The sequence below is a fragment of the Phycodurus eques genome, chromosome 10 (genome assembly GCF_024500275.1).
Source record: "Phycodurus eques isolate BA_2022a chromosome 10, UOR_Pequ_1.1, whole genome shotgun sequence".
NCBI lineage: Eukaryota > Metazoa > Chordata > Actinopteri > Syngnathiformes > Syngnathidae > Phycodurus > Phycodurus eques.
The window spans coordinates 830,374-856,336 of NC_084534.1; the positions used below are offsets into that span (position 1 = coordinate 830,374).

The 25,963-nt window shown below is 43.9% G+C and overlaps 2 protein-coding genes across 3 annotated transcripts in view; one reads left to right on the forward strand and one right to left on the reverse strand.

Annotated features, from left to right (window-relative positions):
• The window catches only part of aldh1l1 (aldehyde dehydrogenase 1 family, member L1), a 48,979-nt gene extending 39,684 nt beyond the window's left edge, over window positions 1-9,295 (forward strand). For both annotated transcript variants that reach the window (XM_061688361.1, XM_061688362.1), the window contains 7 exons: window positions 728-821; window positions 904-1,003; window positions 1,073-1,171; window positions 6,186-6,351; window positions 6,519-6,624; window positions 6,716-6,915; window positions 8,876-9,295. In XM_061688361.1, coding sequence (XP_061544345.1) covers window positions 728-821; window positions 904-1,003; window positions 1,073-1,171; window positions 6,186-6,351; window positions 6,519-6,624; window positions 6,716-6,915; window positions 8,876-8,931 — 821 coding nt within the window. In that variant the 3' untranslated portion in view covers window positions 8,932-9,295. The remainder of the gene's footprint in view (window positions 1-727; window positions 822-903; window positions 1,004-1,072; window positions 1,172-6,185; window positions 6,352-6,518; window positions 6,625-6,715; window positions 6,916-8,875) is intronic.
• Window positions 9,296-17,627: 8,332 nt separating this feature from the next.
• pdrg1 (p53 and DNA-damage regulated 1) lies at window positions 17,628-21,350 on the reverse strand. The gene is made up of 5 exons (XM_061688363.1): window positions 21,225-21,350; window positions 18,879-18,951; window positions 18,727-18,801; window positions 18,536-18,616; window positions 17,628-17,928 (listed from the first exon to the last, which is right to left on the reverse strand). The coding sequence occupies exons 1-5, from the start codon at window positions 21,306-21,308 to the stop codon at window positions 17,846-17,848; spliced, it is 396 nt and encodes a 131-aa protein (XP_061544347.1). The 5' UTR covers window positions 21,309-21,350; the 3' UTR covers window positions 17,628-17,845.
• Between the last annotated feature and the right edge of the window lie 4,613 nt (window positions 21,351-25,963).

Sequence of the window (25,963 nt, forward strand, 5' to 3'; positions counted from 1 at the left end):
GGATTCGGAGATGAAGGCGACACCCCTTCTCTTCTGAGTAGGACGCGCAACGTGAACTCACAATGTTTGGGGGAGATGCCTCATGAGGTGGTAAGAACTCATTTCGTTTTAACCAAGTCTCGCAAAAAACAATCATTGTAAGATAAGATCATAAGATCATTGACGAGCAAAGCTTTTGAGGAAAGTGGTCTAATATTCATTAGGCCGATTTTCATTAAAGTGGGCTGGCTGATCGGTGCTATTTGCCGGCAGACTATTCAAAGTAGTAACGTTAATAAGATTGCGTCATCTAGAACCCGTATTATATTTTGAGTTGCTGTGGGCAAAAGATGAATACAGCAGGAATCTGGTAGTTATTTCCCGACTTGTCATTGGTAGAACGAACCGGCTTAAATTCAGCACACAGTACTACTTCAGTAGAAAGCATAATAGCTTTGCAATGCAAAAGCAATGCATTCGTGGGTAGTGGATCAGAATGTTTAGTATGTCGCTCTAATCTACATATAGGTCTATGTGTGTTATTAGAGTCTTTCACCATTAAATTCAATGGAAATGCCTTTAAAACTAAATAAATGTATTGTCGTCTCTTCAAATTATTACGTCTTGGCACCTCCATATGATTCCTACAGGTTTGTTTAATCTTTTGTTACTAATCCTCTTCCAAATCAAACTGAACAACTGGTATTTTAAACTTTTTTGGAATAAAAGTCACCTACCTATATTGTAGGCAATCTGGTGGGTCAGCGCCTATCTGACCATCCTGACGTCCGAAAACTGGGATTCACAGGTTCCACGGCAATTGGTAAACACATCATGAAAAGGTAAGTGGTCCGTCCAAATTTGAAAACTCATCAAATCACGAAGAAGAAATTTTACAACCTCTTGATTGCCATTCTTCAAAAGCTGTGCAATCAGTAATGTTAAAAAAGTCTCATTGGAGCTCGGAGGAAAATCCCCTCTCATCATCTTCAGAGACTGTGACATGGACAAGGCTGTGCGCATGGTATGTACATTTGTCATTTTTTGCAGCGCACCATACAGCAATAAACCTACTGGGTGATGTGTATTTCAGGGCATGAGTTCAGTGTTCTTCAACAAGGGAGAGAACTGCATAGCTGCTGGCAGGTTGTTTCTGGAAGAGAGTATACATGACCAGTTTGTGACGAAAGTGGTATGTCTTTTGTTCTTTTTGGGCATTCAGTTAGTTCTCTTTAATGTGTGAGGAGTGGGGTTTTAGATCTGCTGCACATTTATTTTACTTAGGTATTTTATTATTTACCCTTTATTTATCCAGGTAAGGCAACCGAGAACATTCTCATTTGCAATGCCGACCCAGCTGCAGACAGCAGACTAACTATATGTCTCACTTTTTTCCATGGTTTGGCTGGTACTCCGGAGCGACTTACAGCGGCTGAAATGAGTATTTAACACGTCATCATTTATCTCATTGAATATATTTCCAAAGGTGCTATTGACATGGAAATTTCACCAGATGTTGGGAACGACCCAAGTAATCCATTCATACAAAGAAAGTACAACAAATAAGCTCAGAAATTAAGTTGTGTGTAAAAATGTGAAATGACCCAGGGAAAAAGTATTGAACACATGAAGAAAGGGAGGTGCAAAAAGGCGTGAACTGACACAGTATTGAACATGCGAACCGGTATTTATTTCATATTTTGTACAAAAGCCTTTGTTTGCAATGACAGGTTCAGGACACCTCCTGTATGGAGAAACTAATCCCATGCATTGCTCTGGTGTGATTTTGGCCCATTCCTCCAAATAAGCAGTCTTCAAATCTTGAAGGTTCCATGGGCTTCTTTAATGGACCTTGAGTTTAAGTTCTTTCCAGAGATTTCCGATTGGATTCCAGTCAGGTGCTTGGCTGGGCCATTCTAGCAGCTTTATTTTTTTTCCTTTGAAACCAATTGAGAGTTTCTGTGGCAGTATGTTTTGGATCATTATCCTGCTGAAATGTCCACCCTCGTTTTATTTTCATAATCCTCATAGATGGCAGCAGGTTTTTGTCAAGAATGTCTCGGTACATTTGCCCATTCAGCCTTGCTAATGTGAAGTTTACTAGTACCATTTTCTGAAAAGCAGCCCCACACCATCATGTTCCCACCTCTGAGCCTCACTGTTGGTATGGTGTTTTCAGGGTGATGTGCAGTGCCATTTTTCCTCCAAAGGTGTTGTGCATTATGGCATCCAAGGAGTTAAATTTTGCTCTCATCAGACCAGACTATATTCTCCCAGTATTGAACTGGTTTGTCCAAATGTTGTTCAGCAAACTTTAAATGAGCTTTGAAATGCTTTTGTTTTCTTCAGCAATTGGGTCTTGCGTGAATACAGGCCTTGGTGGCGGAGTACATTACTCACTGTTTTCCTAATGACAACAGTAACTACTAATTCAAGGTCTTTTTGAAGCTCTCCACAGGTGGTCCTTGGCTCTTGGACAACTCTTCTGATTATTCTTTGCACTCCTCTGTCAGAAATCTTGCGAGGAGTACCTGATCAAGGTAAATTTATGGTGGTATGATTGGCTTTCCACTTACGTATTATGGCCCCAACCTTGCTCACTGGAACGTTCAGAAGGTTAGATATGCGCCTGTAACCATAACCATAATCGTTATGTTTTGCAACAATTAGTTTGCGATGGTCTTGAGACAGCTCTTTGCTCTTACCCATCATGTTATGTGTCTTGACTCACACCTTGGCAATGAAACCTTTTTGCAGGCCCTCAATTAGGACTGAACCAGCTGATATTCATTTGCACCGACAAAGGGCTTGATTGCTGATTGATTATTGATAGATTTTCGATGTTGTCTTGGCTTTCCATGCCTTTTTGCACCTCCCTTTCTTCATGTGTTCAATACTTTTTCCCTGGGTCATTTCACATTTTTACACACAACTGAATTTCTGATCTTATTTGTTCTACTTTCTTTGTATGTATGGATTACTTGGGTTGTTCCCAACATCTGGCGCAATTTTCAGGTCAATAGCGCCTTTGAAAGTATATTTAGTGAGAAAAATGGTGGCGTGTTAAATACCTATTTCAGCCACTGTAAATATTAAAATATATAATTTCACATGCTCAATATTTTCGCACTGACAGCCGCGAGAGAGCGGTCTTGGCTTCTGTGGCAGTGTCTCCGACTCCTACTCCGATACCACTGAAAATTCTAAATGTAAACATTCACTTTTAAAGACAACCAAGAAAGACGGAACACAAATGCAAACCAAAAGAACATCATACTCTGCAGACGACAAGCTGTAAGTAGTGAAATATGCAGTCAGAAACGGGAATCAGACATGCAAATCTCCACCTGCACCTGATGCCTGCTTCAAGCTCTGCCTCATGAATACCGTAGCATCCTCCTCTTTAAGCACTTTCATTCTGGAAAACAATTGACTGAAAACATTGTCTGTATCACTTCATTTTTCACTATTGCAAACTTCTAAGACTCATCCCAAATGCATCCTCCAGGAAAATATTAAGTACAATATTTTTCTGTTTTTATTGGCCATTTCAGATCTTGAAATTAGTTCATTCTGTGTTGTGACATAATCCCTAACATTTCTCCGTCGCTTTATACATTTAACATTAACATCGGTAAACTAATTAGATAATTGTAGGTGCGTTTCCTCATTAATACAAGATGTCTTAGCGGATCAACTCTTGTCGCCAATGTGTGTGTTTCGCGGTTCCGCTGGGACCGCAACCAGGGCCACGACTCGCAGCACTACAGAGCATGGAAAAAAGTTGTCCCAAAAACTGCCAGCAGACTTCCAAGCCAAGGTCGACAGTTTCTGTGAGTTTCTTAAAAAGTAAGTTTTGAGCACAACGTGACACCGGACATGGACGAGGTCCCCATGGACGAGGTCCCCTTCACGTTTAACATCCCTTTTGGTCGAAGTGTCGCAGAGAAAGTGCAAAAGAGTGTGACTATAGGGACAACTCGTCATGAGAAATCACACTTTACGGTGGTGCTGGCATGTTGTGGAGATGGATCAGAATTGACCAATGGTCACTTTTAAACAGGAAACCATGCCAAAAATCCAATCCCCCTCAGTTGTCGTGGCCGTGAAAGAGAGAGGGTGGATGGATCAAGAAATGATGAACTTGTCCTGTCCTTCCCTCACAGGGTGTAAGCACGACTGCCCCATACAACAGTCATATCTAATGTGTCATTCTTCTAGGTATATAATGATTTACTTTCCTCATCTTGTTTACAGTTAGTGCTTTGTCTTTCGTTGTCTTCCTTTCCCACTCCGCTCTAGAAATCTTGTTCTGTTCAACTGATCGACTCTGATTCTCAATGAATACCCATTAAAATACTAAGGAACCACAGCGGCAGCTTAAAAAGTCCACTGTGACACAGTCAAACTGTTCTGGCATAAAGGCGATCCACATCATCCTTTCTGCTTGACCTAACAGCCGAACAGGATAAAAAAAGGAGAAGACATGATGAACTTTTGGCTTACAAAGTGCTACTTTAAGCGTCCGGATGGCTTCTTTAGAACACACAAAGCCCTGCTTGTGATGGACAGTATGCGAGCGCACATCACGCCAGCGTTCAAAGATAAAGGTTTTCAACTCCATCCCAGCCATCATCCCTGGAGGCTTTGCCAAAGTAGTCCAGCCACCCGACATCTCGGTGAACCGGAGCTTTTAGGCAGTCTTGCGTCACCTGTGGGAGCAGTGAATGATGGCTGGAGAACGCAGCCTCACGCTAACCGGGAGAATGCGCCATACTTACCGAGAAAGTCACTGGATGGACTGACAAAGAATGGACTTCAGTGACAACCGAAACCATCCTTTCGGTATTCAAAAAGGCCGGAATAATTCTAACTCGAACTGATGCTGAGTCTGACGACAGCCACGTAGAAGAGGAAACGGCACGCTGTCTACCTCCAGACTTGGCGGAGTTGGTCAGAAGTGACACAGAGGATGAAGAATTCAATGGATTTGGTGATCTGGAGTGAGATCCAGAGTTTGGTAAACTTATGTTATCTTGTTTATGTTATAGCTGTCTGAGTAACTGTTAATACAGTATGTTACGTTAACATACCAGACACCTATTCAGCCTGTTGTTCTGTATTCTATTGTTATTACTGTAGCTTTCCTTTCAAGATTTAATGTCTGTTCTTGGTCTCTGAATTTATTAAATAAATTACCCCAACAAATGTGACTTATAGTCCAGTGCGACTTTGTAGCGTATATTGGTTTTGTATAAAAACGTGATTAATTTTGGAAAAGAATACGCCGGAAGCGAACGCCTGTTTTTACTTTCGGTGTAGTTCGACTTACGTTTAACGTTACAATCAAACGACAGTGGGTACCGGAAAGTATTCAGATCCCCTTAATTTTTTCACTCTTTGTTATATTGCAGCCATTTGCTAAAATCATTTAAGTTCATTTTTTCCCTCCTTAATGTACGCACAGCACCCCACATTGACAGAAAAAAATGGAATTGTTGACATTTTTGCAGATGTATTAAAAAATAATAATAATGAAATGTCACACAGCCAAAAGTATTCAGACCCTTGGCTCAGCACCCTTCTGAGCTAATACACCCATGAGTCTTTTTGGGAATGATGCAACAAGTTTTTCACAACTGGTGTTGGGGATCCTCTGCCATTCCTCCTTGCAGATCCTCTCGAGTTCTGTCAGGTTGGATGGTGAAAGTTGTTGGACAGTCAATTTTCAGGTCTCTCCAGAGATGCTCAATTGGGTTTAAGTCAGGGTTCTGAACAGGCGGAAAAAGGACAAAAGAAGTCGTTCACGCATTCTGTGGGAGCATGTGACCGTTTCTCTTCCTGCCTTTTTCATGGACCCGCTGGTAAAGCAAGGCAAATGTATTTATTTAGCGCAAAAACAGCTTTGAAATATATATATGTGACATGGTATATGAAACGTGACTTGAGATAACTTTTGTTGTAGAATAAATATAAAATGACTTGAAATGTACTTTTGTCAGATTTGTGCTATATTTGTGTGTTCTTATTTTTTTTTTATCTGATTGTTTTCAAAGTAATAGTTTACTCTCTATGGTTAATACAGTCATGTACGAGGTTAGCTGTTTCGGGCTCCTCGTCATCTGAATAAGAAACAGTTGTTTGAGTCATAACACTAGGTGGAACAAAATACAAATAAAATCACATCAAAAATACTTGTCTGTTAGGTTGAAGAGATAAAGAAAATGAAGATTGGTGATCCATTGGACCGCTCCACAGATCATGGTCCTCAAAACCACAAAGCCCATTTGGACAAGTTAGTGAAATATTGTGAGACTGGGGTCAATGAGGGAGCCACCCTGGTCTACGGTGGCAAACAGATACAGCGGCCAGGTATGCCACTGACTGCACTGCTTTTTAGCCTCGGGTGTCTCGAGTTAACCATTAATGTTGATGCATATGTACGGTATATACGAGTGGCGGTCAAAGAGTTATGAGCCCAATTTAATTTCTCCTGCTAATAATAGAATATTTTTTTTCTCCAATTGAATTGTTGACAGGTTTCTTCTTTGAACCCACTGTATTCAGCGATGTGCAAGACCACATGTATATCGCTCAAGAAGAGTCATTTGGCCCTGTCATGATCATTTCAAAATTTCGGAGCGGGTAGGTTGTAATCACAGATTACTTCACTCCAAGAAATTTGTGTTGTTTTCATCATAGTTCCTTCCTCATCCATTTTGTGTCCCTGATTTAGTGAAGTGGATGATGTCCTGAGAAGAGCGAACAGTACAGAGTATGGCCTTGCTTCAGGTGTTTTTACACGGGACATTAACAAAGCTCTTTATGTCAGTGAAAAACTCAATGCTGGGACCGTCTTTGTGAACACCTACAATAAGACAGATGTGGCTTCACCATTTGGAGGCTTCAAACAGTCTGGCTTCGGCAAAGACCTGGGTAAGAATTCTTGAAAACATTGCAATACCTTTATTTTTTTGAGGAGGACTCTATTGTACAAATATAAATGAGGTATTACAAATACTGCCCTCTGTTTTACTGCCCAAATACACACAAATCAAATCCCCATTCGGTCATTCAAACTGGGATTCAACCAAAATCTGGGAAAGGAATTTAACAAAAAGCTGCACAAAGATTTTGAGTTCATACAACTGTTGCGCACAACAACAAGTCACAAGTCTTGTCACTATATACAACCCCAATACAAGCCCAATTCCAATGAAGTTGGGACGTTGAGTTAAAGATAAATAAAAACAGAACATAATGATTTGCAAATCATGTTCAACCTGTATTTAATTGAATACACAACAAAGACAAGATATTTAATGTTCAAACTGATAAACGTTATTGTTTTTAGCAGATAATCATTAACTTACAATTTTATGCCTGTAACACGTTCCAAAAAAGCTGGGACAGGTGGGTTGAGGAATGCTCATCAAACACGTGTTTGGAACATCCCACAGTTGAACAGGCTAAATGGGAACAGGTGGGGGCCATGATTGGGTAGAAAAGGAGCTTCCCTGAATTGCTCAGTCATTCCCAAGCAAAGACGGGGTGAGGTTCACCTCTTTGTGAACAAGTGCGTGAGAAAATAGTCCAACAGTTTAAGGACAATGTTCCTCAACGTACAATTGCAAGGAATTTAGGGATTTCATCATCTACGGTCCATAATATCATCAAAAGGTTCAGAGAATCTGGAGAAATCACTGCATGTAAGCGGCAAGGCCGAAAACCAACATTGAATGCCCGTGACCTTCGATCCCTCAGGCGGCACTGCATCAAACACCGACATCAATGTGTAAAGGATATCACCACATGGGCTCAGGAACACTTCATAAAACCAGTGTCAGTGAATACAGTTCGGCGCTACATCCGTAAATGCAACTTGAAACTCCACTATGCAAAGCAAAAGCCATTTATCAACCCAGAAACGCCGCCGGCTTCTCTGGGCCAGAGATCATCTAAGATGGACTGATGCAAAGTGGAAAAGTGTTCTGTGGTCCGATGAGTACACATTTCAAATTGTTTTTGGAAATTGTGGACGTCGTGTCCTCCGGGCCAAAGAGGAAAATAACCATCCGGACTGCTATGGACGCAAAGTTCAAAAACCAGCATCTGTGATGGTATGGGGCTGTGTTAGTGCCAATGGCATGGGTAACTTACACATCCGTGAAGGCACCATTAAAGCTGAAAGGTACATACAGGTTTTGGAGAAACATATGCTGCCATCCAAGCAACGCCTTTTTCATGGACGTCCCTGCTTATTTCAGCAAAACAATGCCAAACTACATTCTGCATGTGTTACAACAGCGTGGCTTCATAGTAAAAGAGTACGGGTACTAGACTGGCCTGCCTGCAGTACAGACCTGTCTCCCATTGAAAATGTGTGGCGCATTATGAAGTGTAAAATATGACAACGGAGACCCCGGACTGTTGAACCGCTGAAGCTGTACATCAAGCAAGAATGGGAAAGAATTTCACCTACAAAGCTTCAACAATGAGTGTCCTCAGTTCCCAAACGTTTATTGAATGTTGTTCAAAGAAAAGGTGATGTAACACCGTGGGAAACATGACCCTGTCCCAGCTTTTTTGGAATGTGTTTCAGCCATAAAATTCGATGTTAATGATCAGTTTCAGTTTATCAGTTTGAACATTAAATCTCTTGTCTTTGTAGTGTATTCAATTCAATATAGGTTGAACATGATTTGCAAATCATTGTCTTCTGTTTTTATTTATGTTTAACACATCGTCCCAACTTCATTGGAATTGGGGTTGTACTTGTAGTACTGACTTCAGTGAGCATCAAATTACTAACTGCACATGTACTTTGTATTTGACTAATTTCTAACCCTGTATGAATTCTGTCATGAATAAAAAACTGTCTGTGATACTCCATCAGGCCAAGAGGCACTCAATGAATACCTGAAGACAAAGGCTGTGACCATCGAGTACTGATTCTGAGCCGCTGTGTCCTGTCTCAGGAGTGGTGCACTTTTCTATTGATTTTAATGTAGAGTTGTATCTATCTAACAAATTGTCTTTCACTCGTTTCAATAATATGACTTGTTTTAGTAGTCTTCCAATTATGGCATTAGAGGGTTTTGTAGTTGAGTTGATGGGACACTTTTGAAAACATGAATTGCTTCTAAATATGGCTTACATCAAGTCACAAGGCTCTTGAATATGTAACAGATCTGCCGTGCCTTGAACCTTCTTACTGTATTTCCATTGATCTGTTAAATCTAATTCAAATGCTAATCACTTTGTAGAGGGTGATGTTTTTTCAATAAAGGACACCAGTAAAAGTTTGCATCTGTAACTGATATCTCAATGATTGAATGGCTGGAAAGTGATGGATTTTTTGGGATTCCACAAATGATGTCTGCATGGCCCAGACAGACACTATTTGGCACTCGCCATTCAAAAGAAATCTGTGAGTTGAGTGCAACCTTGCTTCATGTGTTGTCTGTGTGGCTCCAGTTAGAACCTAGAAAAATCCCCAGATGTCTGTTTGTCTATCGCCTCAGCGATCAGTCTGCTTGGTTACTGACAATGTGATACTTTACTTTCACATTTGCATAAGCTCTTAAATACATAGGCTACTTTAAAAAGTAAGTGTACCAAAGAGCAAGGGCTAATTTGACGTCAACCTTAAAGTAACCTATATGTAAGGACTTGGGCTTTGGAACCACAGAATAACTATTCGAGTCCCACTGTGGACAAATGTGTACAAACTAGCTGCAATTGGAGAGCTGTAGTTCTGCTAAATGATGACAGTTGAGGTTCCCATCAAGAAGGTATCAACCCTCCCTCCCCAGGTCAACATGGACAACACTGTTTGAACACCCAGACACACCATCCATCCATTTCTTCCGCTTATCCGAGGTGGCGGGGGCAGTAGCTTTAGCAGGGACGCCCAGATTTCCCTCTACCCAGCCACATCATCCAGCTCTTCCGGGAGGATCCCAAGGCGTTCCCAGAACAACCGGGAGACATAGTATCTCCAGCGTGTCCTGGGTCGGACCCGGGATCTCATCCCGGTGGGACATGCCCAGAACACCTCACCAGAGAACATGGTCCACTCGGACTCAATGTCCCCTGCCTCCCCCGGTACGTAGGTGAAGTTCGTCCCGAAGTGGCAGTTGAACTCCTTCTGACAGGGGATTCTGACAGACGTTCTTAGCAGACCCTCACAATACGTTTGGGCCTGCCAGGTTGGACTGGAATCTTCCCCCACCATCCTAGCCAACTCAACACCATGTGGTTATCAGTTGACAGCTCCGCCCCTCTCTTCACCCGAGTGTCCAAGAAATGCAGCCGCAAGTCCGATGACACAACCACAAAGTCAATCATCGAACTGTGACCTAGGGTTTCCTGGTGCCAAGTGCACGTGTGGCCACCATTGTGCTTGAACATAGTGTTTCTTATGGACAATCCGTGATGAGCGCAGAAGTCTAATAAGAGAACACCACTCGGGTTCGGATTGGGGAGGGGGCCATTCCTCCCAATCCCGCCCTTCCAGGTCTCACTGTCATTGCCCACGTGAGCATTGAAGTCTCCCAGCAGAACGATGGAGTCCCCAGCGGGAGCGCTCCCCAGCATCCCCTCCAAGGACTCCAAAAAGGATGGGTACTCTGAACTGCTTTTTGGTGCATAGGCACAGACAACAGTCAGGACATGCCCCCCACCTGAAGGCGGAGAGAGGCTACCCTCTCGTCCACCGGGGTGAGCTCCAATGTACAGGCTCAGAGCTGGGGGTAATATAGCTAGTATACCCACACCTGCTTGGCGCCTCTCACTTTGGGCAACTCCAGAGTGGAAAAGAGTCCAACCTCTCTCAAGAGGACAAGTAGCAGAGCCCAAGCCGTGTGGAGGCAAGCCTGACTATATCTAGTCGGAACTCCTCAATCTCACACACCAGCTCGGGCTCCTTCCCTGGTAGAGAGGTGACATTCCACATCCCTAGAGCCAGCTTCTGTAGCTGGGGATCGGATTGCCAAGGTCCCCGCCTACGGCCACCGCCCAGCTCATACTGCACCCGACTCCTATGGCCCCTCCCTCCAGTGGAGAGCCCATGGGAAGTGGGAGCCACATTACCCTTTCGGGTTGTGCCCGGCGGGCCCCATGGGTGCAGGCCCAGCCACCAGGTGCTCGCCTTCGAGCCTCACGTGTCTGGGCAAGGGAAAACGAGATCCAATATTCGTACTCTTCATAAGGGGTCTTTGAGCGTGCTTTGCCTGGTCCCTCACCTAGGATCTGTTTGCCATGGGTGACCCTAACAGGGGCATGACGCACCAGACGACTTAGATCCTAGGATCATTGGGACAGACAAACCCCTCCACCATGATAAGGTGATGGCTCCAGGAAGGGACCCAAGCCTGATAAAACACACTGATGATTTGTATGTTGACACTGGACAGTCTGTGTCTTATGAAGAAGGACAGTCTTTGTTGAAGTCGCTCTCACGGTTAAACCTGCAATCACCTACTTTTTTTGTTTGTTAAAAAAGTAATTTTCACCTAAGACGCTACTAGAGGAGATGAAACAGTGCTGATTAAGCCTGTCAGCTCCTCGAACATCTTGCTGTATTTTTCAGTATTTAATTATTTTACAATTACTGAATAAACGATGCGGCACGGTGGGTGACAGTTTAGAGCGTCTGCCTCACAGTTCTGAGGACTGGGGTTCAATCCCCGGCCCCGCCTGTGTGGAGTTAGCATGTTCTCCCCGTGCGAGCATCAATAAAGTATTACAAAAAAAACAAAAAACATCTTCCCAAAGACCTATAGCTGCGCAACAAGGTGCCTGAAGCACGGATGGTACCAATAATAGTTAATGACTTGCTATGTCTGGATCATCCTGCCTGGGATATTTTAGTCTGATATATTCATAGCAGATGCAGAGAGGCTTCTATGTAAAATGTGTGGTGGATTTTCTGGTCTGAAGGATGTCAACAAAGAGCAAACCGTCTGGCTTCCCAGCGAGTCTTGGACAGGAAAAATGAAAGTCGGGACAGTTTGCTTTTGGAGCCAAATCAAGTTATTGCGCAGTCTTGTGTCAGCAGATGTAAAGGGTAAAATTCAAGATGGCCTGCCCGTTTCTCCCTGACATCAGCTTATCAGGACAATGTTTGGGGTCGTACATTATGCAAATGAAGGGTGGGCGTTTACCAAATATGGGGAGCAGTTTGTCCCAAAAGAGCGCCTCCTCCTCTTCGATCAATGTAGCTTATCAGAGCTGAAGCTGCCGTCGTTCTGTCTCGCTCTCCTGTCCGAGCTGCATATGGTTATTGTTAGGTTGGTGGTTTATTAAATAAGTGTATTGTGGTTGTGGAGCATGAACACACATTTTAGCATACATTTTTATCACAACAATTATGAAAACTGATGCTGAAGTACCGAGGAAGGGTTTAAAACCCGCCATCTTACTGGGGAGGTCATCTTCTTTCTTCTGTTCTTCTGCCAAGTTACGCAAGTGCCCTTGACAGTGCTGATTGGACATTGATTCGTCGATAATGTCCAATACAAAAGGTTTATACCCTTCTCACCGCGTTGAAGTTTCCTCCGCCAGAGAAATGTGCAGTGTTTTGGTAGTCGCCATCCATCCATCCATTTTCTGTACTGCTTGTCAAGTTTCAAGGTGCTTTTATTGTCAATTCTTCAATATGCGTAACAAATACAGAGGATTGAAATTAGGGTGCTTAAGGGCCTGCGTGTGCGACAAAAGACAGCACAAATAATAACATCAATATAAAAAGCTAAATAAAACTATGGTGTATATACAGTATCAAAAGTATTATGTGCGTGTGTGTATGTTTGTGGGGCGTCAGAGTCCAGGTGGGCAGAGGACAGAAGGCAGATGGTGCAGAGCGGGCAGAGGGTTCAGATTCCTGACAGCCTGAGGAATAAAACTCTCTTTGAGTCGGCTAGTCCTGGCCCGCACACTCCGCAGTCTCCTCCCTGATGGCAGCAGACTGAAGAGGCTGAGTGATGGATGGGTGGCATCCCCCGCTATGCGGAGGGATTCGCGGGTGCTGTAAATGTCCTGCAGGGAGGGAAGAGAGGTTCCAATGATCTTCTCAGCTGCCCTCACGATGCGGTGGAAAGTCTTGCGGCAGGATGCGGTGCAGGTTGATGCAGTTGGTCAGGATGCTCTAGCACATGATGGGGGCTGGGACTCTGGCTCTTCTCAGCTTGCCCAGGAAGTAGAGACGCTGGGGAGTTTTCTTGGCCAGTGATGAGGTGTTGCCGGTCCAGGAGAGGTCCTCGGTGATGTGCACTGCCGGGAAATTGGTGCTGCGCACTCTCTCCACCGCAGCACCGTTGCTGTTCAGCGGAGCATGCTGGGAGTGCGCTGTCCTGAAGTCCACAACAATCTCCTTGGTTTTTTCCACATTTAGGGAGAGGTTGTTGTCCGTGCACCACCCGGCCAGGCGGCTCACCTCACTCCTGGAGTATGTCTCATCCTCGTTGCTGATGAACCCACCACAGTTGTGTCGTCTGCAAACTTGATGAAGAGGTTGGAGCTGTAAGACATGCGGCCGCAGGTCTGATGACACGACCACAAAGTCGATCATCGAACTGCGACCGAGGGTGTCCTGGTGCCAAGTGCACGTGTGGACACCCTTATGCTTGAACATGGGCAATCCGTGATGAGCACAGAAGTCCAATAACAGAACACTGCTCGGGTTCTGATCGGGGGGGTTGTTCCTCCCAATCACGCCTTTCCTGGTCTCACTGCCTACGTGAGCATTGAAGCCCCCCAGCAGAACGATGGAGACCCCAGCGGGAGCGTTCTCCAGCACCCCCTCCAAGGACTCCAAAAAGGGTGTGTACTCTGAACTGCTGTTTGGTACATAGGCACAAACAACAGTCAGGACCGCTCCCCCCACCCGAAGGCGGAGGGAGGCTCCCCTCTCGTCCACCGGGGTGAACCCCAACGTACAGGGGCCGGGCCGGGGAGCAATAAGTATACCCACACCTGCTCTGCACCTCTCACCGTGGGCAACTCCAGAGTGGAAGAGAGTCCAACACCTCTCGAGAGGACTGGTACCAGAGCCCAATCTGTGCGTGGAGGCGAGTCGGACTAGATCTAGTCGGAACTTCTCAACCTCACACACCACCTTGGGTTCCTTCCCTGCCAGAGAGGTGACATTCCACGTCCCTAGAGCCAGCTTCTGCAGCCGGGGATCGGATGACCAAGGTCCCCGCCTTTGGCCACCGCCAAGCTCGCACTGCACCCGACCCCTATTGCCCCTCCCACAGGTGGTGAGCCCATGGGAAGTAGACTGATTCTATTTTTCTTATTTTTTGAATAAAAATGTATTACAGCAGAATCTAAGGTTTGAAACCATTTAAATGTGGTCTTCAATGGAATCATTGAAGATAAATAATTTATTTGAGGTAAGGTTTTCATTTTTATTGTAGCTATTCTTCCCAGTAATGATATAGGCAAGTTATTCCAGCGTCTTAAGTCAGATGAGATTGTTTCCAGAAGTGGTGTGTAACTTAGATCTAGCTCTGTGAGTTTTGAGGAAATATTGATACCTAAATACTTAATGTTTCCTATCGGAATGGGGTAATCTGGGATTTGATCTTTAGGATTCCATGAGTTTGCTGTTATTGGGAGTATTGTTGATTTTGTCCAGTTAATAGAGTAGTCTGATATTTGTGAAAATGTTTTGAGATTGAAGCGTGCCTGAAGAGAATACTTGGGTTCCTGTAAGTAAAGAAGAATATCATCAGCACATAGATTGATTTTGTGTTCTGTCACCAGTGTGCAAATACCTTTAATATTAGCATTCTGACGTATAGCGGCAGCAAGAGGTTCAATAAATATTGCAAATAGCATTGATGAGCGTGGACATCCTTGTCTGGTTCCCCTTTGTTCTGTAAAATTTTGTGAAGTGATCCTCTTTGTGGTGACTCTCGCTTTCGGCGAATTGTATAATGTTGCTGTCCAATGTATTATTGAAGCTCCAAAGCCAAATTTGTGAAATACTGCAAGCAGGAAAGCCCAGTTAACGTCAACGCTTTCTCTGCGTCAAGTGACATGATAATTGCGTTTAGATTTTTACGCTATGACATGTTTATGAAATTCAACAGACGTCTGACATTATTCGTGGAACTTCTACCTTTAATGAAGCCTGTCTGTTCAAAGTGGATTATCAACGGAAGTACCTTTTCAAGTCTCGCTGCGGGCGGGGGCTTTCGAGATAATCGTGATACCTACATTAATCAGTGATCAGGGTCGATAATTCGCCGGGAAAGTGGGGTCTTTACCTGGCTCTAGTAATAACTTAATTGAAGCTGTGTTCATATGGCTACTAATTCTACATTTATCCTTTATCTCATTGACTGTACGGAAAAATAGAGGCGCTAGTATTGGCCGAAAATGTTTAATGAATTCAACAGGTATTCCGTCCGGGCCAGGCACCCGTCCCGGTTGCATATTTTTTAATGCGTTATGTAATTCTGTGATGGTTAAAGGAACATCAAGGCTGTCTTTAATTTGTGTATTTAATTGAGGGATGTTTAGATGCTTAATAAAAGTTTCCATTTCTTTTTGATCTGGGTTGTTCGAAGATGCGTATGAGCTGCTATAAAAATTGTAATTTATTTCTAGCTGTGACGGTGCACAGTTGCCGTTTGAATCTTGAATAGCTGTAATTAATGACTTTTCTTTATTGCGCTGAAGTTGGTTCACAAGGAATTTTCCCGATGTATTATTTTACTCAAAGTTAGTGTATCTTCACTGTTGTTGTCGAAAATGTGTTCTTTTTGATAAGATACCGTCTAACTGATGTTTTGCCTTTTGAAGTTGGTTTCTAAGCATATCTATCGGATGAATTGCATATTCTTCTGTGAGGTGTTTTATTTTTTCCTCAATTCCACTTTCCAATTTTTGTTCTTGTTTTTTCTTATACGAAGAATATGATATGGTTCGACCCCCTCAAAACAGCTTTCCTGGTTTCCCACAACAGAGATGGGGATACGGTCGGGGAGTCGTTAAATTTCAGAAACTCATCCCATTCCTTCCTCACAAGAGAGTCAAAATCTGGGTCCTTCAATAGGGACGCGTTGAAGGGCCATGATTGCCCGGAGAAAAAGCCACGCAGGCACGGGGAGAACATGCAAACCCCACACAGGCGGGGCCGGGGATTGAACCCCGGACCTCAGAACTGTGAGGCAGACGCTCTAACCAGCTTCCACCGTGCCGCCGATTTCCAGATGTATGTAAATTTAAAATGATTTGTAAATATCTCAGCCAGCTCAGTGAGGGCTTCTAACGCTCTTCCCCTGGGAAAAACACTTAATTTGAGCATTACCACAACCATATGATTGACATACATTGAAAAACGATTGCATAAGTGTACCACCACCATCTAAAAATACCGCTTATGATTCTTCACACTACTTCGAAATGTATTTACTACCAACACAAACCAATTTAGGCGGCACAGTGGCCGTACGGTTAGTGTTTGCCTCACAGTTCTAAGGAACGGGGTTCAGTCCCCGGCCCCGCCTGTGTGGAGTTTGCATGTTCTCCGCCGTGCCTGCGTGGCTTTTCTCCGGGCACTCCGGTTTCCTCCCACATCCCAAAAAACGTGCATGGTAGGTTCATTGAACAATCGAAATTGCCCGTAGGTGTGAACGCGTGTGCGAATAGTTGTTTGTTTATGTGTGCCCTGCGATTGGCAACTAAATATAGGTTGAACATGATTTCCAAATCATTGTATTGTGGTTTTATTTATGTTTAGCACAACATCCCAACTTCATTGGAATTGGGGTTGTACAACCTGACATATCATACGATACTAGCATTTTGGAAACATTTCACACACCAAATACATGAATAAATAATGTATTATACACTATTTGTTGAGTAATTATTTATTCAAGCATTGTTGTGTACGGCGGAAGACTGGTTAGCACATCTGTCTCACAGTTCTTGCGTGGGTTTTTTTCCGGGGCTCTGGTTTCCTCCCACATCCCAAAAAACATGCGTAATAGGTTGATTTAAGACTCCAAATTGCCCGTAGGTATGAATGCGCGTGCGAACGGTCGTCTGTTTATATGTACCCTGCGATTGGCTGGGAGGTTCTACCACACCTCTTGCCCGAAGATAGCTGGGATAGGTTCCAGCTCGCCCGTGACCCTAGTGAGGAAAATCGGTAGAGAAAATGAATGGATGTTACGTAATACACGGTCAGTCACGAGAGCCAAAACAGACGCCGAAATGCAATGCATCGCTCGTGGTTAAGATACAGCTGCCTGTGATTATACACATGGCCAGCAAGTGGTTTCATGTGCAAATGCCGCATCGAGAAATGAACCGTCGCTCGAACCAATTGGCCCAAGTCTTGCGATGCCTCATCGAGCTTCACCAGTTGTGATACCGACTCGCTTGCTCTGCGGAACATTTTCAATTTATCGATGTACCGCAGAAGGAGCATCCAACAGCTGCACTGCCTTTTGAGATGAACACACATCATAAGAAATTTGTCAAGAAGGCCACATTCATAATTATTTTCCACTACGATGGAAATTTACCAGAACAGGCTATTGTTAGCCGGTGCCCCGGCTCCTTATGAGAGGGCACATGTGTGTAGCGAATTGAAAGCTGCTGCAATATCTTCTCTCTCATGTGGAATGAAATTACAAAAGACATTTGCCGTTTCCTCGTGTTTATTACAGCGATATGGAAAATATTAGCCACAACGTCCATGTTGTAAGACCAAACAAGACTAAACAAATCTACTGGAAGCAGTGAAAAGCCCTTTTCTTCAATCTGAAGTAACCAGGGCAACAACACATACATCTGCACACATGCAACCTATATGTTGTAACGGGCTCGATGAGATCCGATGTCAGCGTTTTAAGATGCTCTTAATAGCTTTCATTTCATTCGTGGGCAGCGGCAAAAGGTTGTAGCTGCTCAGCTCAGGCTTTCCTGCAGAAACAGAAGAAAACCACCTCGGTCATGCAAGCAAGAAAGCTCCTCGTTTCTTTTTCGTGAATAGAAAACTGCCACCTTGTTGCAGGTGCTGGTGGGGTTCCACGGGGTGTCAACCACACGGCCCGTGGGCCAGAACTGCTCCTTTAGGGGGTTCAATCTGGCCCGTGGGCATGGCTCTGCCCATCAGGCAAGTTTTAGTACATTTCTACATATCGATTCTTATTTGACACAAGCGCCGTAGAACTGGAAGTGCTGTGAGTTGCCTGGCGTGACATGCACGAAGCGGAGCCGGAGAGAAAAGATCGGCGCGGCGGGGGGCATGCCTCCAATCCGTTGCGGTTAAAACCGTGAGATTTTGGGTGAAGAAATGCCTATATATATCACATCATGTATTGTTCAGCAATTTCATGTGCAAATGTGAACACGTGCAGCTCCAAACGAGTTTGTGACGTTCACTGGGACCAAGATAATAATCAATAAATGTGAGTATTTTCCCACGTGGCCTGCGACCTCAAATGAGTTTGACACCCCTGCTGTATTGCATCAGGAGAGGATGGTGGGGCTATGACTGTAGATGAAAAATTGGATATGCTTTTCTTACCCTGCGTCTCATTTAGACGATTGACATTTGCTTTTAGCCGTTTGTGAAGGTCATTCAGCTCACTGTCCAATTGATGCTGGTCTACAGATGAGCAATGACATCTCAGTGGAAAACAAAAACCAAATCAATTCATATTAAGGACAATTAGTCCTGTACAGTACGACAATTACAAATAGTCGAAAACATTTTACCTCTCTGAATCATTTCTCTCGTCTTGGACTTGGGGAGTTTGATGAACATATGACCAAAGCAAACCTTCACCTTTTCTAGAAGCGACAGTAACGAAGAAGTCAGCTATTCCCGCTACATGTGCAATGACATTGGAAATCATAACGTCACTAACCTGAACCCAAATCATTCTTCAGCGCATTGAGTGCTTCTCTGTTCCGGTTTCTCTTTACGTCCAGGTCAACGATCTTAGATGCAAACGCGCATTATGCGACAACAGAAAAGATCACAGAATTATCCGGCAAGTAGACTTGAGAAAAAAAAGATTTTAACTATTCAGATTCAACAAAAATACCCGGATGAGAGGAGGGAGGGGGGACAAAAGACGGATGAAGGGACTATTAAGGCTGAAGAACGCTTAATAATAATAATAATAGTCTGTTCAGCCATTGCATTAGCAACATTGATGACATGTTTGCAAATGTTGGTAGAGATCCAGCAATTGTTGATGTTGACACACTATTTGCTTTGAGCGGCCATCTTAAAACAAACCCCCCCAAAAATGTGCTTTTGCCGACAGATGCTACATTGTGTTAAAGATGCTTCGTCTTTCACGGCTGACGAGCGCTGATAACCTGAGCTCCGTCATGCCCACCTGACCCCCCCTTGCATCCTTCAATACTAAGGTATCTTTAGTTTTTGCTAAAAACCGCAAGACTCTTCCCAATGTCTGAACACATCGTGTCTCCTGACTTGCCCTGACATGTTCGGAGGATGACCGCACGCGACCCTGTCTGACCTCGAGAGGCCTCCTTCATTACATCAGGCGATAGTTTGACTGTATTACAAGACGCAATATTATACCACGTTTCTGTCCGCCACATTAAGGAGCGTCTCCGGTGTCTTAAACCTTTAGTCCATGTCCAGCTTCAAGCGTTTTCTGAACAAGCCGAACGTTGCAAGTTCTCAATTCTTCTTGTATCTTTTTCCGAATAGTCTTTGTCTCCTCTTTCGTCTCTCGATCCCATTCCGTAGGATCCAATCGATTTCTCGCCAGAGTTAAAGCCAATCCTGGCAGGAGTCACCCGTGACTATTAAAAATGTGTGCTTCGTTTGACTATAAAGACGGGATAAATCGCGCATATACAGACCCTTTCCAAAAAATGTGAACATCATGGAAAGGTTTATTTATTTCCATAACTCCATTCAAAAAGTTAGACCTTCATAGATGATGGATTAAGGGCCCACAATTTAAACAATTTCAAGTATTTGTTTATTTGTAAATAATTTGGGCTTCCAGCTCATAAAACCCACCAAATCAGGAATTCCAAAAATTGGAACACTGTGAAGAAATCACTTACTTCTCAGTTTTTTTGTCGAAAAAACAAATAAAATAAAGAAATTACATGATACCAATCAAAGTATGGTACTTTCAAAACGATACGTTCATCTTCAACACTTGGAGTTCACTTTAATAATAGGGACGAACATTTTTCAGCCTGCTTTTTGTTTTTAGCCTTCTTTTTGTTACATATGGCAAGGCCTAAATAAGTTACTTCCATTTGGATCTTGATATTACAAATACTGGGATCGATACATTCTTCAGCGGGTAATAGTTGGCATTCATTTACATTCATCATAAAACCAGAGACCTTCGAGTATTCCTATAAAGAGCATAGTGTCCTCTGCATTATAGTTTTAGGAGTCGTAAATTTTGTGTCGAATTCACAACCAAACAATTGTTTTCGCATCATCCGTGCTTGTACCATTGATATTTAACTGATGGGCTCTATACTTTTGCACACGTACAATTATCAGTTTTTGTGGGGGGGGGGGGGGGGGGGGGAACATGTTTGTTGGATTAAATAATGAAAATATAGCTCTTTTTTTGTGTGCGTCTACTATTTGGAAGATATGCTTTACAAATTGGGATTTAACAAGGTTCGTTTCATGTCGAGAGGGTTCACAAAATTTCAAGCAGCACTGTATAAAGAATAAACTTTTATAATAATCAGTTAAAATTAATTACATACTTTGTTTGTGTTTGGGGAAACAGGTACGCCCCAAAAACAACACGTGTACTTTTAATGTAATGATTATAAATGTTTACTCACACGTTGATGATAAACATTAGGTAAGCACTAAAAACAACGTACATATTTATCGAATATTTGCATGAGTGTTTACTAAATATACTGCCGTGTGTGTGAAGTGGCAATAGTTTTATGGGCAGATCTGACACATTCAATATGGAGGACGCACTTACGTTTCCTCTGAAAGGGCCAACCCGTGCACGGCGGGATCAATGTTTCTTTCTACGTCTATGCTCAAACACCGTCCAAACAGACAATCGTGAGCCTCCGCCACACAAAGCCCATTTCTGGCGTAATACCGAAACTTGACCTACGAGAGGCAACGTAAACAACGTCCATTGACGCTTATTTACCGTGCGTGCGCACAATAAACAGCAGTTGTAGCAAAAAAAACAAAAAAAAAAAGCATATAACTTCCAATACTTCACCTGTTGTTTGGTTGTAAGGACATCTTCAGCTGCCTCCTCAACCTCCCTCATAAACTCCACAACGCGGATTGATTCCGAATCCATGGCTGTGTCCCAATTTGCTATCCACGTCCCTCGAGGCACGAATGCAGTGCGCGTGCGCATGACGTCACCATCTTCGGTCGCCAACTACGGCGTCTCGCTTGGTCAAAATGCACGATTTGTGGTGCGCTAGTTACTTCGGTGATAGATGTGGAAGTCAGTGTTGTCCCTTCACGACCTCGATGAACAAAAGTTGAGCAATTCAGGAAAGCAATCATGGCCCCCACCTGTTCCCAACGAGCCTGCTCACCTGTGGGATGTTCCAAACAGGTGCTTGATGAGCATTCCTCAACTTTCTCACTCTTTTTTGCCACCTGTCCCAGCTTTTTTGGAATAAAATACATAAAATTTAAAATACTAAGTTAATGATTATTTGCAAAAACAATAAAGTTTATCAGTTTGAACATTAAACATCTTTGTAGTGTATTCAATTAAATATCGGCTGGACATGATTTGCAAATCGTTGCATTTTAACACAACGTCCCAACTTAATTGGAATTGGGGTTGTAATAACAATAATCATCGTAATAAGTATGATAATGTGGCCCTATGGGGGGCACAAGCTTGTGCAAACCGTAGGCCGGTCCCAAGCCCGGATAACTGCAGAGGGTTGCGTCAGGAAGGGAATCCGACTTGAAACTTTGCCAAACAAATATGAGCGTTCATCAAAAAAATTCCATACCGGATCGGTCGTGGCCCGGGTTAACAACGTCCGTCACTGGCGCCGTTAACCTACAACCTCTCATCGCTCTCGCCGTAAAAATTGACCAAAGGCTTTTGGATCGCGAGCCAGATGAGGTGGCTGGGGCATCTGATTCGGATGCCTCCCGGACGCCTCCCCGGTGAGGTGTTCCGGGCACGTCCCACCAGGAGGACGACCCAGGACACGCTGGAGAGACTACGTCTCTCGGCTGGCCTGTGAACACCTTGGGATCCCCCCGGAAGAGCTGGATGAAGTGGCTGGGGAGAGGGAAGTTTTTTTTTTTTTTTCGACAATTTTTTCAGCAGTTTTGCTTGTCCGTTGCAGTCGGAGTTTGTCCTTTTTTGTGGCAGCATCAAGCCAGACTGTGATGGATGAACACACTGATTCAATGTCTGCTGTGTAGAACTGCCGCAGCAGCTCCTGTGGCAGGGCACGCTTCCTCGGAAGCCGCAGGAAGTACATCCTCTGCTGGGCCTTTTTGAGGATGGAGTTGATGTGGGTCTCCCACTTCAGCCCCTGAGAGACTGTAATTCCCAAGAACCTGAAGGTCTCGACGGTTGATACAGGGCAGTTGGACAACGTGAGGGGCAGCTGTCGCGAAGGATGTTTCCTGAAGTCCACGATAATCTCTACAGTCAGTGTGTGTTCAGTTCCAGGTAATAAAATAGCGTTTGCACCAAGCAGCTGTTCAATGTGGACGGTAATATCAGACGCTGGATTTTTTTTTTTTTCCCCCAATATCCAGAATAATCAGTGTTCCTGCCATAACGAGTCAACCTTCAGTGATTTCTGGAACAAAATACAGATGTTCAGTAACATTTGGCAGCTCTGCATTAGGATCACCCCGTCGACCATTTACGCAGGGACAGCATCGTACTCAGTCAATGACAGGTTTGATTTTTTTAAACTCAATTTCCTTGCTCTGCAGAGAAGGCTGCATAATTGGTGCAGGTTGTTAAAGTTTTTTTCCCCCACTCTTTCATGGCCTTATACAAGAATGCTGATGGTGCAAAGGCCGTTCTGTGTTTAGGGATGCTACACTGCCACCTGGCGGAAGCCCTTGTTACTTTGTTCATCATTACATGTGTGAGCTGGACCAAGTACTTCAGGGGTGGAGTTGCAGTATTATGAATGATTTTAAAAATTAGGCATGTCTGCAAACATCATATTTTCGAGTTGCGTGCATGAGACGATGACAATATTGATACTGTCGTGCTTTTAAGAGCTTGTTTATTGACTGACCCAAGTGGCTTCAGGGTAGTCTTATTTGCTTGAGAACAGCAGTAGATACAGTAGTAAAAATCTGACATAATTATTGCATTAAAAATGTTTTTGATAATGTGAGAACATTTCCGGTACATGTGATTGGTTTGGTTTTTTTCCTTGGCGCAGTGGTTTTAAAAAAATCATTTAATGTTCACACTACAGGACATTTCCATTTTATTTTTTTTTACCCAATGTGACATCAGAATCACAATTATAAATGATTCCCAGTCTGGATTTATGAAGGGAAGGTCAATTCACAATAATATTAGACTCTGACTTGACCTTTTGCACTATAATCAATTAATAGATGATGATGGATTTATCCTTTTTCGTGACTTTTACAAAGCCTTTGATTCCACTGAGCACTCTAAGATAATTAGGATTTAGTGCCAGATTTCAAAAATATGATAGAATCCCTTTATGTTGATATGAATAGCTAGGTCTCTTTACCTTGTGCTACTTCACCCTGATTCACAATCCTGTAACAAGGTTGTCTAATTCCCCCTTTCCGATTTATTATCGCTACAGAAATGCTTTCCATCTTTATCACCCCGCTAAATGCTATCGGACATCCACTACTCATTACTGAGCAATCAGCCGGTGGCATTCCCTGGGTGTTGTGGAAGCCCAGATTTTCTTGATGCTTGCTCTCAGTTCGTCTTTGTTTTGGGTCTGGTGCCCCTCATTCTTCTCTTGATAATACCCCATAGATTCTCAGTGTGGTTTAGATCCAGCGAGTTGGCTGACCGGTCAAGCACTGTAACGGTATGGGCATCAAACCAGGTTTTGGGGCTTCTGGCGGTATGGGCAGGGGCCAGGTCCTGCTGGAAGATGAAATCTGCATACAGATCCTCAGCAGAAGGAATCATGAAGTCCTCTCAAACATTCTGGTAGACTCTTGTGGTGCCCTTGGATTTAAGAAAGCAGAGTTTACCAGCACCTGCACTGGACATAGCACCCCAAATCATGAGTGACTGTGGATATTTCACACTGGACCTCAAGCAGCTTGGGTTCTGTTCTTCACCCGTCTTCCTCCAATCCCTTGCACCTTGATTCATGAATGAAAGGCACACTTCACTTTCATCAGAAAAGAGGACCATGGACCACTGGCTTAACAGTCCAGTCCTTCTTCTCCTCGGCCCAGTTGAGACGCTTCCTACGTTGGCTCAGGCTCAGAAGTGCCTTGACCCGAGGAACCCGACAATTGCATCTGGCGGATGCATCTGAATACGGTGGTTTTTGAAGCTGTGACTCCCGCCTCATTCCACTCTGATAACCCGCTGAAGCCCACGGTCATCTCTTTTGCTGGTGCATCTTCTCCTGACACATTTTGTCCTTCCGCTAGACTTTCCATTGATATGCTTGGATTACAGTCCTCTGTGAACAGCCAGCCTCCTTAGCTATGAACCTTTGTGGCTTACCCACCCTATGGAGGATATCAATGATGGTCTTCTGGCCAGTTGTCAAGTCTGCAGTCTTCCCCATATTGGACCCAACTGAGACAATTGAACCAAACTGAAGCAATTGAATGACACCTGGGGAAACCTGTGCAGGTACTTTGAGTTTAGATGATTAGTGTCTAACACTCGGTTTAAAACACGTATGCCCTGCAAAATTTGGGTTTATTTAATTTTGGAAGCTGTTTGTTGTCGATTGAATGAAGACGCATTTTCGAAGAACTCCTGGTTGTGTCAGCGCAAATGCAAAAAGTTAGTTACCGGCGAATGACAATGATGGAAAGAACGTAGACGGAAATCTTATTTGATCTGAGGCAATGACGTCTACAGGAATACTTTTCAGTTTCTTATAGGGTGAGTTTCCATTAACGTCATCTACGTTACGTGAGTGTTTATTAGAAGTTTTGACAAAGATGAAAATGTTCCTTGTGGTTGTTAAGGTGAAAATCTGACTGCAAGAGTTGTTTTCGGTGTCAAAAATCACACGTTTATAGGATTTGGAAAGAATACAAAACTATATGGACATGATTAATTATTATTCTTATTCTTGTCTTCTGCGGCCTTTGAAGTCAATCTGATGATGCGCTTGCTCTAACTGGCTCTTTATACTCCCACGCTCGCGTGGCCGACAGCGCCCTCATTGCATCACGTGACCAACGCATTGGGCAGCGAGGACCCTGGCGAGGGTGTAGAGCTGGGTCCACTGTTCCACGGCCAGGACGAAAACCACACTGCTCCTCCTGAATCTGAGATTCGACTTCCCGACGGACCCTCCTCTCCAGCACCCCTGCATAGACCTTACCAGGGAGGCTGAGGAGTGTGATCCCCCTGTACTTGGAACAAACCCTCCGGTCCCCCTTCTTAAAAGGAGGGACCACCACGCCAGTTTGCCAATCTAGAGACACTGTCCCCGATGTCAACGCGATGTTGCAGAAGCGTGTCAACCAGAATAGCCCCAAAACATCCAGAGCCTTGAGGAACTCCGGGCGAATCTCATCCACCCCCGGGGCCTTGCTACCGAGGAGCTTTTTAACCACCTCGGGGTCTCCTATCCCAGAGATAGGAGACCCCGCCTCAGAGACCCCAGACTCTGCTTCTCACATGGGAAGACGTGTCGGTGGAATTGAGGAGGTCTTCAAATTATTCTCCCCACCGACTCACAATGCCTCCGGGCGGCCGCCTCAGCAATGGAGGCGCAGAACATGGACACCTCTGACTCAATGTCTGCCACG

Excerpts from the sequence above, each read along its gene's own strand:
- pdrg1 (XM_061688363.1), bottom strand. The coding sequence starts at position 21,308 with ATGGATTCGGAATCAATCCGCGTTGTGGAGTTTATGAGGGAGGTTGAG. Across the intron at positions 18,802-18,878 it reads GAAGAATGATTTGGGTTCAG|AAAAGGTGAAGGTTTGCTTT; the intron begins GTTAGTGACGTT and ends TGTCGCTTCTAG. Across the intron at positions 17,929-18,535 it reads TCGTCTAAATGAGACGCAGG|GAAAGCCTGAGCTGAGCAGC; the intron begins GTAAGAAAAGCA and ends CTGTTTCTGCAG.